Genomic DNA, 12,447 nt, shown 5'->3' with positions numbered 1-12,447 from the left:
TAGCTACATCTTTAAGTATTTAAAAGTATGTATTTGCAAGGACTTTATAAAGAGCCGAGGTTATGTGTTTTAGCCCTAAAAATCAAATTGGCGGCAAGCCGCGACTCTTCCTTGCCTCAAACTACTGGAAACTACATCTCCCAGCATGCTCTGCAGGTGGTTTGACCTAATCACAAATAGCCCCGTTGGGCAACAAGGATGGTTGGCTTTGACTGGACTTATTTTTGCTGTAAATTTCTATCCCTTTGGACAACTATTTAGAATTTAAAAAATTTATAGCTACCAAACCTTCTTTTGAACTGGATGGTTTCCACGGAGGCAGGCGCATTGTTTTCTCTCAGTCGATGTGGGGCGGGAAAGCGTTTCCGGAGAGCTCGGGAATAGGAGGGAATGTTGACCAGAGAGCACCTGCGACTGTTCACAGGAGCAGGAACTCGACTCGAACTGAGTCTGCGAGGAGCCGGATCTTAACGGAAAGATTGCCAGTGGAAGATGGAGGAGTCTGAGGATGGTGGGCAGTCGCTGGCCCCGGTTTACATCTACAGTCCTGAGTATGTCAGGATGTGCGACTCCTTGTCGAAAGTCCCCAAACGGGTGAGAAAGTTGGGGACGAAAAATCGTGGGCTTTTTGGTGGAGGCGGGCGGCAATGGAGGCAGTCGACCGGGCAGAGGGGGTGGGGGTGGGGCGGCTTTTGGAAGCGCCGAGGATTTTAGAGTTTGGGAAGATCTTCGTGACAAATTTGTGAAGTAATATTGGGTGGAGGAAGTGTTCTCCGAGAGCAGCGTTTATCGGCGGGGTGCCAAAGGACAGGTGGGGTGGGGGGCACAAGGGAGAGGTTGGCACAGAGAGGATGGTGTGGCTTTACTTGAGAATCTCCGAAGTCGTATGGAAGAAGTTGGAGGAGAAAAATTAATTAAGGTCTGGTGTTTTCGCTTTAGCCATTTAGGTAATACCTATATTGTCTAAAGTGTAGGTTCAAGAGGATGAGAACATAGGATTGTGCTCAATTACACTTTCAAGAGAAATTAAGCACAGATTATTTTCTGCCTTTTTTTTTGCATGCTGCTTTTTTTTTTAGGCCAGTATGGTACATTCTCTGATTGAAGCATACGCGCTGCATAAGCAAATGAGGTAAGTTATTTTCTTGAGCATAGTCTTTTTTCTCATATGTTTGAAATGAACTTGCTTATCACTAAAGACTCCTAAATGCAATTTTACTTTCCCTCCTTTTTTTAAGCCACTCAGACCAATAGTTAGATCTGAGGGGTAAGGAATCTGGAGTGTTTTTTTGTTTTGTTTTAAGGCTGTGACCCTTTGCTCTTGCTTTTATTTATTTACGTATATATTTATTTTGGCTTATAAGAAGCATGTTATATATAGTTGCTAATAAATGAAATCAATAATAAATATCCCGTTAAACCTTCCATGAATGTGACTTTCTCTTTTTCCCTTCTGTCTGTCCTCCCTTTATAATTTCCTTTCCCTCCTCTCTCCCTGCCCCTGCCCCCACCCCTATTCCTGGGGGAGGCACCGTCTTCGGAGTCTTATCTTTTAGGGTAAAGCTCACTCTTCCTGTAATAATGGTGTCATTAATTTTTTATCTGTTTTAAGAGTGGCTAACTTTGCTAAGCACAATGTTCTCTAGCGTTGCCCTTGGGTGTTCACAGGAGTCGTCTTTTTAAATTGTATGCGTGAAACAGTTTGTTTATTCACACCTCTGTAATTAGTGTTTTGGATTGTTTCCATGCTCTTTGCTATTGTGGAAATTGCTGCAGTAGACATAGTGCGTAGATGTCTGTTTGTGCTTTATTCTTTATTTTTTTACGGTGCATGCCCAGTAGAGAGATTGCAAGATCATCAGGTAATTGCATTTGCATTTGTTTCAGGAAGAACAATGCTCGTTTCCCTGGTGGTTGCATAATTCTACAGTCCCATCAGCAATGTATGAGGGTTCCAATCTCTCTGCATCCCTTCTTTATTATTTTGTGTTTTATTGATTGATAGAAGTGTCGGTGTGAGGTGTTTTCTCATTGTTTTAATCTGTATTTCTCTTATTGCTAATAAACATGAACATTTTTCAGAGGGTTGCTGTCTGCCTCTATGTCATCTTTGGTAAATTGTCAGGGTGGTCAATTTTTGTTTGGGTTATTTGTATTTTTCTTCTTAAGATGTTGTAGTTTTCTGTAAATTTTGGAGATTAGCCCTTTATTTGATGTGTCATTAGTAATTTTTCCCCCCAATACGTGGCTTCTTTTTTTTAACTCTTTCGATGTGCATAAATGTCATTGTTTTAGGAGGCCCCAGCCCTTTATTTTGTCTTCTGTAGTGTGGCTATTTTTCATTACGTTTGGTAGTGTGTTTATGCCTGGCATTAGGGCCCTTAAGCATGTCCCTATTTTTCATTGATGGTTTTTATGGTTGTGTGTTTTATATTTAGGTCTTTGATTCATCTTGAGTTTGTTTTTGTATATAATGTGAGGTGTGAGACCTGTTTCATTTTTTTCCCAAACCATTCTATTAGGAGCTAAGCCAGACATCACACCATTCTGTAGTTCAATCATATCACGCAGTGTTGTAAAATCGCTACCACAATCAGTTTCAAAACATTTTCTTCCTTGAACTCTTTGATATCAGCTCTGCTTTTGGAAGCGGCCATCTAGCTCAGAAGCAACAAAGCACACATGGAAGAATCACACCAGCCTGTGCGATCATGAGGTGTTGAAGGGATCAGGTATAAGGCATCATCAGAACAAAAAAGTGTTACCATAGTGAATGAGGGGAGAGTGCAGAGTGGAGACCCAAACCTCATTTGTCGGCCACTGGAGATCCCTTTGCAGCGGGGTCTAGGGGAGAAGACGAGCCAGTCAAGTTGCAATGTAGCACCGATGAAAAATACAACTTTTCTCTAGTTCCTAAATGCTTCTCCCCTCCCCACCACCCCGCACTATCATGATCCGAATTCTGGCTAGACCAGAGGATGTACACTAGTACAGGTAGGAACTGAAAACACAGGGAATCCAGGGCGGATGATCCCTTCAGGACCAATAGTGTGAGTGGCGATACCGGGAGGGTGGAGGGAGGGTGGGTTGGAAAGGGGGAACCAATTACAAGGGTCTACTTGTGACCTCCTCCCTGGGCAACGAACAACAGAAAAGTGGGTGAAGGGAGACGTTGAACAGGGCAAGATATGACAAAATAATAATTTATAAATTATCAAGGGTTCATGAGGGAAGGGGGAGAATAAAATGAGGAGCTGATGCCAGGGGCTTAAGTGGCGAGCAAATGTTTTGAGAATGATGAGGGCAATGAATGTACAAATGTGCTTTACACAATTGATGTTTGTATGGATTGTGATAAAAGTTGTATGAGCCCCTAACAAAACAATTAAAAAAATATGTGCATAGGAATTTGTTCATAGTTTTTTTTTTTAAAACTATAATCCAGCCCTTCAATGGGTCTGAGGGACAGTGAACTGGCCTCCTGTTTAGAAAGTTTGAGGACCTCTGCCCTAGACACTTATCTTTTAATAGCTGAGCACCATCCGCCTTCTTCACCACATTTGCTTATGCACCCATTTTGTCTTCAGGGATTGTACCAGGAGGGTGGGCATCACAGAATGACAGAACAAAGTGTTCTTGTATTGAGGAAGGGTATGAGCTGAGGCCTGAAGTCCATCCACTACTTCAGTGTATTATTTATAAAAATATGTACATAGGCCAATACTTCTATTTTTATGGATTAATGTATTTACATATGGACACATCTATGCTTATGCCTCTGTCCATAGCTTTTGCTTCCTAGATAATTCTTCTGTTTCTTTTTACCTTCCTTCTGCCTCATCATGCTTGTCCTACTTCTGCCTCATAGTACTTCCTCTTAGCTAGATTGCTGCTGCTCTAACACCCCCAGGATCTCTATATCCTCCTGTTGTTGGTTTTAATTCCCTAGTTGTTCCTCTGTCTATGGCGTTGTTTGCTCACACTATCCTTCCCCCGCCCCCTTCCCCTGCCCCCTTCTCCCCCCAGGTCCCTCCGGGACTGTTGGTCCCATTGCTTTCTCCTCAAGCTTTCTCCTCAAGACAGGTCCCATGCCTGTCTTATGTAAGTGGGCATACCAACAATGGCATCGACCAAACAAAAAGATAACAAAAGATTGAAAAAAGAAAAGAAGAAAAACAGGAAAAACATACATACTTCCAGGTCTTTCCACTGACCTTTATGACTCCCCATTGGTCCTGGGGGAATTCCAGGATTTGCCACTCCTAGCCTGAAGTCTATTTTGGTAGCTCATTAGGGGCTTTGCTTCAGTTGCTGATCTGTTGTGTTCCTTTCTTGATTTGCCCCACTGTGGGGGGTTCAGACCGCACTACCTCCTTGCCACATGTCCCCAGTATTGTCCTCTATTGCAGTATGCTCCAGTAAGGGACAACATGTTATGAGCTGTTGTCGGCCCTACAGACATCTCTGTGTTTTAGCAGCTCCATGCAGGAACGTCATCCTCGGGGCTTGGTGTGCCGATAATGGAGTCTAGACCGACTATCCCTTTATCTTTTTCTTTTTCAGTTTGCTTCCATGTGGACGTGATGTGCCGGCCCCTCACCTCACCTGTAGGTTTAGTGTGGTCTGTTGCACATACATTTAGGGAGGGGGTCAGTTTGGCTCTGGTTGGGGCTGGCCCTGTAGCCCAATCTTCTCATGTATTCCTGCTTGCGGTTACATTGCTCTCATGGTTTGGTGTGTTCAGGCATTGTTTGAAGCCATCTATGTATTTGGCAAACATAAAAATTAATATGCTTTCCATTAAAGTTATTTACCATTTCCCAAAACCTTTATGACAAACCAGAAAGCATAGCAAAGATGTCCTATTTCTTTACTGTTAAGTTGGGAGATATTTATTAATAGTGACTTTGATTTTTGATATTTATTAAATAAATAGAAAAGTAGTAGAAATTGGAGCTATTGGATCTGGGAACATGGTCCAAGAAACTAAAAAAAAAAAATCACCTCTGATGATATAGACATTTTTTTCTTGAAGTATGGATCTTATTTTTTTCAATAGTTTTATTGACATATAATTCACATATCATACATTAATATTTATAGTTCACTAATATTAAAGAGTTGTATAATTATTGCTACAATCAGTTCTAGAACTTTGTTTCCTTTTTACACTCATTATTCTCCTCATTTCCCTCCAAACTCCTTTCCTATATCCTCAGTAAGCTATTAATCCCTTAACTCAGTTACTGTTCCCATAGATTTACCTACCCGGGGTTTCATAAACTGGAAAACATGCAAAATAAAAAAGGAGCTACAATAATAACAAAGTAAACTAGTGAAAAACTCCAGTAAAAAAGAAAGGAAGTATTAAAAACTATGACAACTTTCAAATGGGTCAAACAGTAGATCAAATGATGAGGTCTTACATCTTAAGTTTTCAGTGCTCTCTAAGAGCAAGGCTATTCACATCCCTGGACTCTGGTCAGAAGGGCTCACTGGAGACTCACTCCATGTGGGGGCCTTGCAGATGAATTTTGGGATCTCATTGTCATCCATAGTTCTGCAAATTGTGTATTCACAATTTAAGCCCTGATAACTTTCACTCCTTTAGATTTGGATTTTCTTGCTTAGTCTTTGAATCACACAGACTGCTGTGCTTCTTCCATGTAGACTTAGTTGATGCCTCACTTAGATGGCTGCTTGATTGAAGACTCCAGATGCTATTCTTTTTTTAAAGCTGGACACCATCTAGTTTCTTCACCACACTTTGCTATAGCAACTATACCTTCTGTGAGGGTGAGCATTCAGCAGGACCTCATTATAAGAACTAATTATCCTTAGATTGGGGGTAGAATTAAGTGTGAGACCAAATGGATTTTATTTTTGAGATTGAACTACAGTAATATACATTTGAGGTTGAATTACAGGATTTCTTCTGGCCTTCTTGATGCTAGTAGTAGGCTATAAACAACAGTATATCCCATGGCTGTCATGTATATTTTAAATTTTAGCTAGCCTGACCTTGTGGGTTTCTCAGAGTGTAAATCTTTTTTTTTCTTTTAAAAAATCATTGTATTGGGGGCTCGTACAACTCATCACAATACATACATGCATCCATTGTGTCAAGCATATATGTACATCTGTTGCCATCCACATTCTCAAAACAGTTGCTTTCTACTTGAGCCCTTGGTATCAGTTCCTCATTTTTCCCCTCTCCTCGCTCCCTCATGAACCCTTGATAAGTTATAAATCATTATTATTTTGTCACATCTTACACCATCTAAAGTCTCCCTTCACCCCTTCTCTACTGGGAGGAGGTTATATGTAGATCCTTGTAATCTGTTCCCCCTTTCTCCCTCACCTTTCCTGTACCCTCTGGGTATCACCACTCTCACCACTGGTCCTGAGGGGTCCATCTGTCCTGGATTCCCTGCATTTCTAGTTCCTATCTGTACCAGTGTACATCCTCCAGTCCAGCTGGATTTGTAAGGTAAAATGGGCATCATGATAATGGGGGGAGGGGGAAAGGAAGCGTACAAGAACTAGAGGAGTATTGAATGTTTCATCATTGCTGCACTGTGCCGTGACTGGCTCATCTCCTCCCCATGGCCCTTCTGCAAGGGGATGTCCAATTTCCCACAAATGGGTTCTGGGTCCCCACTCCGCACTCCCCCTCATTCACAATGCTACGATTATTATTATTATTTTTTTGGTCTTTGATGCCTGATACCTGATCCTTCGATGCCTTGTGATCTCACAAGCTGGTGTGCTTCTTCCATGTGGGCTTCTTTGTTTCTCAGTTAGATGCCCCTTGTTTATCTTCCAGCCTTAGGACCCCAGATTCTATATCTTTTGACAGCCGGGAACTATCAGCTTTCTTCACCACATTTGCTTATGCACCTGCTTTGTCCTCAGCGATCTAGTCGGGACAGGCTGGTGTGCTTCTTCCATGTGAGTTTTGTTGTTTCTCAGCTAGATGGCTGCCTTATTATCGTCAGGCCTTTAAGACCTCAGATGCTATATCTTTTGGTAGCCGGGAACCATCAGCTTTCTTCACCACATTTGCTTGTGCACCTGTTGTCTTCAGTGATTGTGCCAGGAAGGTGAGCATCTCATACTACTGAATTGTTAGAACAAAGTGTTCTTGTGTTGAGGGAGTACATAGGGGCCCACTGTCTATCTTTTTCCTTAATACTAAACCTATAAATTTATGTACATAGATTTATTTCCCCCTCATCGTATATAATTATATTTACATCTGCATATGCCTGTATTTAGATCTCTATAACTACCCTTTGCCTCCTAGTTCTTTCCTCTATTTCTTTGTATGTTCCTAGTGTCCCACTATCATGTTCAGCCTTCATTTGGGTTTCAGGAATTCCTTTTGGTTACATTGTCCGTTATCCAGCCCTGCCAGGCCTCCTACACCCTCCTTGCCACTGATTTTGGATCACTTGTTCCCTTGTCCCTGGGTTTGTTCACACCCACTTCCTTTCCCCCTCCTCCCCCTCTCCCACATCCCCCTGGAACTATCATCCCCTTGTTCTCTCCTCCGGCTTGTATATCCCGCCTATCCCTTTCAGGTAAACATGCAGCGACAATAATATGCACCATCACAAGACCGAGTACAATGAAGCAACAATAGAAAATAAAACAATAGCTACAACAACAACAACAACAATAACACAAAAACCCCTATAAACAGTTGAGGGTTTATTTGTTGTCCTTCATGAGTGCTTTCCAGTCGAGTCTGGTGCGGTGCCATGCCCTGGCCCCACATCTATCCCTGGGGACTTCATTGCTTTGCTCCCCCTGCTGCTCTGCTGCATGCCACCAGAGGCTGGCTTTGCTGTAGTGACTCAGGGCGGGCACAATTCCCGCCGTGTGTCTCTAGTGTCCTCCCCATTGGTGCTATGGGTCAATGAAGATGCTGTGTCCTGTGATGAGGCTGGCCTGGTGGTCGTCTTTTTGCATTGCTGCTCTGAGCAGAAACATTGTCCTCAGGACTTGGTCAGCCAGGATGCGCTTCACTATTTTTTCCCCTGCCCCCCTCATTGGCTCCTGTGTGCTCTAATTAGACAGTTCCCTCTCCTTGAGCTTTAGCTTCAGTGCTGTCCTCTGAAGTTAATTCTTATGAGGGGGAAGGTGCTGTATACTCAGTTGGTAATGGGGCCGGCCCCTCAGGCCTCTCTATCGGTTCCCTGCTTCATGTCAGTGTGTTGTGTTCTTGTTTTGGAGCTCCGGGTTGAAGTCTGGTCCCTCTTTCCCTGTGGAGACACAATCAGCACCCTCCCCCTGTGTGGGTTAGTGCCCTGTTCCCCAGGCTACCCATGTCTTCCCCCCCCTCCTTTTTAGTGGGTTACCATATGCTATCCATAGCATTACTAATACTACATTTCTGGAAGGCACGTTGTACCATGTCTTCTGGAATGTCTTTCCATGCATCTCAAAACCACTTTGCTATTAACTCTATGGCAGGCTTCATGAGATTTCCTCCTTTTGTTAGTCAGGCTTGACCAGATGACATCCATTCGTACCACTGACCCGTGTATAAGCCGAACATCAGTTTTTCAGCACATTTTTGTGCTGAAAACTTGGCTTACACACGAGTATATACGGTATGTAATCCCTGAGCCAAGATTCTCAAGTTTGTCCCAATGCCCTCATTAATGGCCCTAATAGTTGTACCTCAAGGTCTGTGATCCATCTTGAGTTTATTCTCGTGTATGGAGTGAGGTAAGGGTCTTGCTTCATTTTTCTGGAGCTATGTATCAATTTTTCCAGCACCATGGAATGAAGAAGGCATCCACTTTCCATTTGATCTTTTGGGGGCCCCTTAATAAAGATTAGTTGTCCTTATGCTGATGATTTTATTTCTGGGTTTTCAATCCTTTTACATTGGTCTGAATATCTATCATTACACCAATACTATGGTGTTTTGACCACTGTGGCTGTATAGTCTATATTAATGTTGGTTAAAGCAAGCCCTCCCCCTTTGTCCTTCTTGAGCAGTTCTCTGCTAATTCGAGGTTTCTTCCTTCTCCATATGAAGTTGGTAATCTGTTTTTCCAACTCTTTGAAGAAACATGCTGCAATTTGGATTGGGATAACATTTAACTTATATAGTGCTTTAGGTAGAATTTACATCTTTACAATATTGAGTCTACTGATCCACGAGCATAGGATCTCCTTCCATTTGTTGAGGTCACGCTTATTGTTGAGGTTGGTTTGTTTTAATAGTGTTTTGTAGTTTTTGTCGAACACATCTTTTGTTTTTTGAGTTAGGTATATCCCTAGATATTTCAATGTGTGTTTGGCTATTGTGAAGGGTACCCCTTTTTTTGATCCCCTCTTCTGTGGCCTTGTCCGATGTGGACAGTATTGCAATAAACTTCTGTTTGTTGATCTTGTAACCTGATAGGCATATTCCTCTATTGCTTCCAGTACTCCTCTTGTGGAACTTTTAGGATTTTCCATATATAAAATCATATTATCTGTGAATAACGATGATTCCACTTCTTCCTTCCTCAGACAAATAACTTTGATGTCCTTTCTTTTCCTCCAGTACGATGTTAATGGGGACAAGGAACATCCTTGCCTAGTTCCCTTTTTCAGAAGAATTGATCTTGTCTTTTCTCCATTGACTACCACAGTGGCTGTTGGTTTTTATATATATATAGCTTCTATTATATTGAGGAATTTTCCTTCCATTCCTAGCTTATTGAGTGTCTTAAACATGATTTGGTGTTGGATGTTGGCGAATGCTATTTCTGCATCTATCGATATTATGTGGTTCTTATACTTTTTCATTTCAGTGTGGCTTATAATACTACTAATGGTCTTTCGTATACTGAACCATCCCTGCATCCCTGGTATGAATCCTGCTTGGTCATGGTGAATTATTTGTTGTATATATTTTTGTATTCTCTTGGCGAGTATTTTGTTGAGGATTTTGCATCAATATTCATTAGGGAAATTGGTCTGTAGTTCTCAGTTCTTGTGGGATCCTTGCCCAGTTTAGGTATCAGAGTTATACTAGCTTCATAGAAGAAATTTGGGAGTTTGCCATCTTTTTTTATGTTCTGGAAGAGTTTGTGTAGGATTGGTGTCAGTTCTTCCCTGTATGCTTGATAGAAGTCTCCTGTAAACCCATCTGGTCCAGGTGATTTTTGTTTGGTAATCCCTTGATAACCTTGTCTGTTTCTTCTATTGATAAGGGTCTGTTGAGGTTCTTGACGGCCAGTAGTGATAATCTAGGGAAGAATTGTTTTTCCAAGAATTTGTCCATGTTTTTGAATTCATTGGAGTACAGTCCTTCATAGTACTGTGTAAATATCCTTTGATTTCACTGTGTTCCATTGTAATATCTACTCTTTCACCCCTCATCCTTGCTGTTAAAATGTGTTCCTTTCTTTCTTTGGTCAAATTCGTGAGAGGTTTGTCTATTTGGTATATCCTTTCGAAGAACCAACTTTTAACAGCATTGATTCCCCCCCCCCATAGTTTTCTTATTTTCTCTCTCCTGAATCTCAGATCTACTTTTTATGATTTATTTTCTTTTGCTATTAGTTGTATTATCTTGTTGACTCTGCTCTATTTGCTGTAAATGTTGTGCCAGTGTATCTGTCATAAGCCTCTCCTCCTTATGTGAGCATGTAACTATGAGACTTTCTCTGATGACTGCCTTTGCTGTGTCCCATAAGTTTTAGTATGTCATGTTTTCATTCTCATTGGTTTCTAGAAATTTCCTAATTTCATCTCTGATCTGAACCAGTGTATACTCCTTTTGCAATAGAGTTATTCATTCTTCAATTTTTTCCCTTGATTTCTTTATCTTCCTTTTGTTGATTTCCAATATTATCACACAGTGGTCAGAGAGAGAGGTCTGTGTGGTATCCATGTGCTTAAATTTATGTAGATTCGACTTACGCCCTAGCATGTGGTCCCTCTTGAATATATGCCATGTGGGCTTGAAAAGAATGTGATTGTTTTTGTATTTGGGTGGAGAGCTCTGTAAATATCTATCAGGTCAAATTGTCTTATTTTAGTGTTTAGATCTTTAGCCTCCTTGTTGAGCTTCTTTCCCAGTGATCTTTCTCAGAGAGCAGTGTATTGAAGTCACCTACCATAATTGTTGAGGCTGTAATTTCTTTTTTCATCTTTTGGAGCGTTTGATTGAAATATTCTGCTGAACACTTGTTTGGTGAGTAAATGTTTAGAATGCATAGTAGTTCTTTGTGTACTGTTACCTTGAGCATTATATAGTGTCCCTTGTCCTTTGAGGTCAATTTTATGTGAGATTAGGATCGCAACCCCTGCTTTTTTGAATTGTTGTTTGCGTGGTATGTTTTTCTCTAGCCTTTGATTCCCAGCCTATTTTTGTCTGTAATCTTGAGATGTGACTCCTGTAGGCAGCAGATGGAGGGATTGTGTTTTCTAAGCCAGTCTGTTAGTCTCTATCTCTTAAAGCCTGAATTCAATCCATTGATATTCAGGGTTATTACATCTATTTGTGGACTCTGTAATATCATTTTATCCCTCTTATGTTGGGTGTTTTCTTACCACCATTTCTTTTCCATGGGTTGTGCATATGTGTGTTAGTGGTTCATTCTTGCCTTCTTTCCATTGTTGAACCTGTGTTATCTAGGGAGCTGTTTTCCGTTTGGTGGTCTCTGGTTGGAGTTCTTCTGTGGGATGGTCTCTTGCATGTGCTTGGTGAGCGTTGTTCTTCTGCCCATACTGGGTTGGCGAGGATCTTTTGTAGTGCTGGGTTCCTTTTAGCATATTCTTTGAGACTTTCCTTGTCCAGGAAGACTCTCACTTCTCCATCAATTTTGATAGCTAATTTGGCAAGATAGAGTATTCTTGGGTTTGCGGTATTTTCCTGCAATTTTCTGAATATGCTGCTCCATTGTCTGCTCTTTTTATAGTGTCTGCTGATAGATCTGAGCATATTCTTATCTGCTTGCCTTTATATATGGTTGCCAGTTTTTCCCTAGCTGCTCTTAAAATTTTCCCCTTTTCCTCATAGTTAGTTTAACAACTTTATGTCGTGGTGCCTTCTTATTGGGATTCTGTCTAGCTGGTATTCTTTCGGCCACCTGGATAGTTGCCTGGTTTTCATTCTTTAAGCTAGGGAAAATTTCCTCCAAGCATTCCATCACTATTTTGGATGTTGGCTTCATTGATGTGCATTCCTCCGGCAAGCCAATAGTTCTGATGTTGTTCCTTCTCATAGCGTCAGACATAGCTCTGAGGTTTTCTTCAGCTTCTCTGATGGGCTTGTGAGACTTTTTCTCATGTTTATTAAATTCTTCTTGAGAATCCTCTAGGTCACTGGTGAGGTTCTCTGCCTCCTCCATATCTGGGCGAAGTCCGTGAGTTTGCTGTTAGTTTTTGTTATCTCGCCCTTTAACTCCTGTATTTCCCTTTGGTGCATGGCCTTTA

The 12,447-nt window shown here is 41.4% G+C and overlaps 1 protein-coding gene across 5 annotated transcripts in view; it reads left to right on the top strand.

Moving 5' to 3' along the window:
* The first annotated feature begins 204 nt into the window (after nucleotides 1–204).
* The window catches only part of LOC142436137 (histone deacetylase 8-like), a 49,441-nt gene continuing 37,198 nt past the window's right edge, over nucleotides 205–12,447 (top strand). For 2 of the 5 annotated variants that reach the window (XM_075540020.1, XM_075540021.1), the window contains exons 1-2: nucleotides 207–594; nucleotides 1,080–1,132. In XM_075540020.1, the coding sequence (XP_075396135.1) occupies nucleotides 493–594; nucleotides 1,080–1,132 (155 nt within the window). In that variant the 5' untranslated portion in view covers nucleotides 207–492. Of the gene's footprint in view, nucleotides 595–1,079; nucleotides 1,133–12,447 lie in introns of all 5 variants that reach the window. The other 3 variants (XM_075540019.1, XM_075540018.1, XM_075540023.1) reach the window with 3 other exon arrangements.

The sequence above is a fragment of the Tenrec ecaudatus genome, unplaced genomic scaffold (genome assembly GCF_050624435.1).
Source record: "Tenrec ecaudatus isolate mTenEca1 unplaced genomic scaffold, mTenEca1.hap1 Scaffold_170, whole genome shotgun sequence".
Taxonomy (NCBI): Eukaryota; Metazoa; Chordata; class Mammalia; order Afrosoricida; family Tenrecidae; genus Tenrec; species Tenrec ecaudatus.
This window is presented reverse-complemented; position numbering and strand designations above follow the sequence as displayed.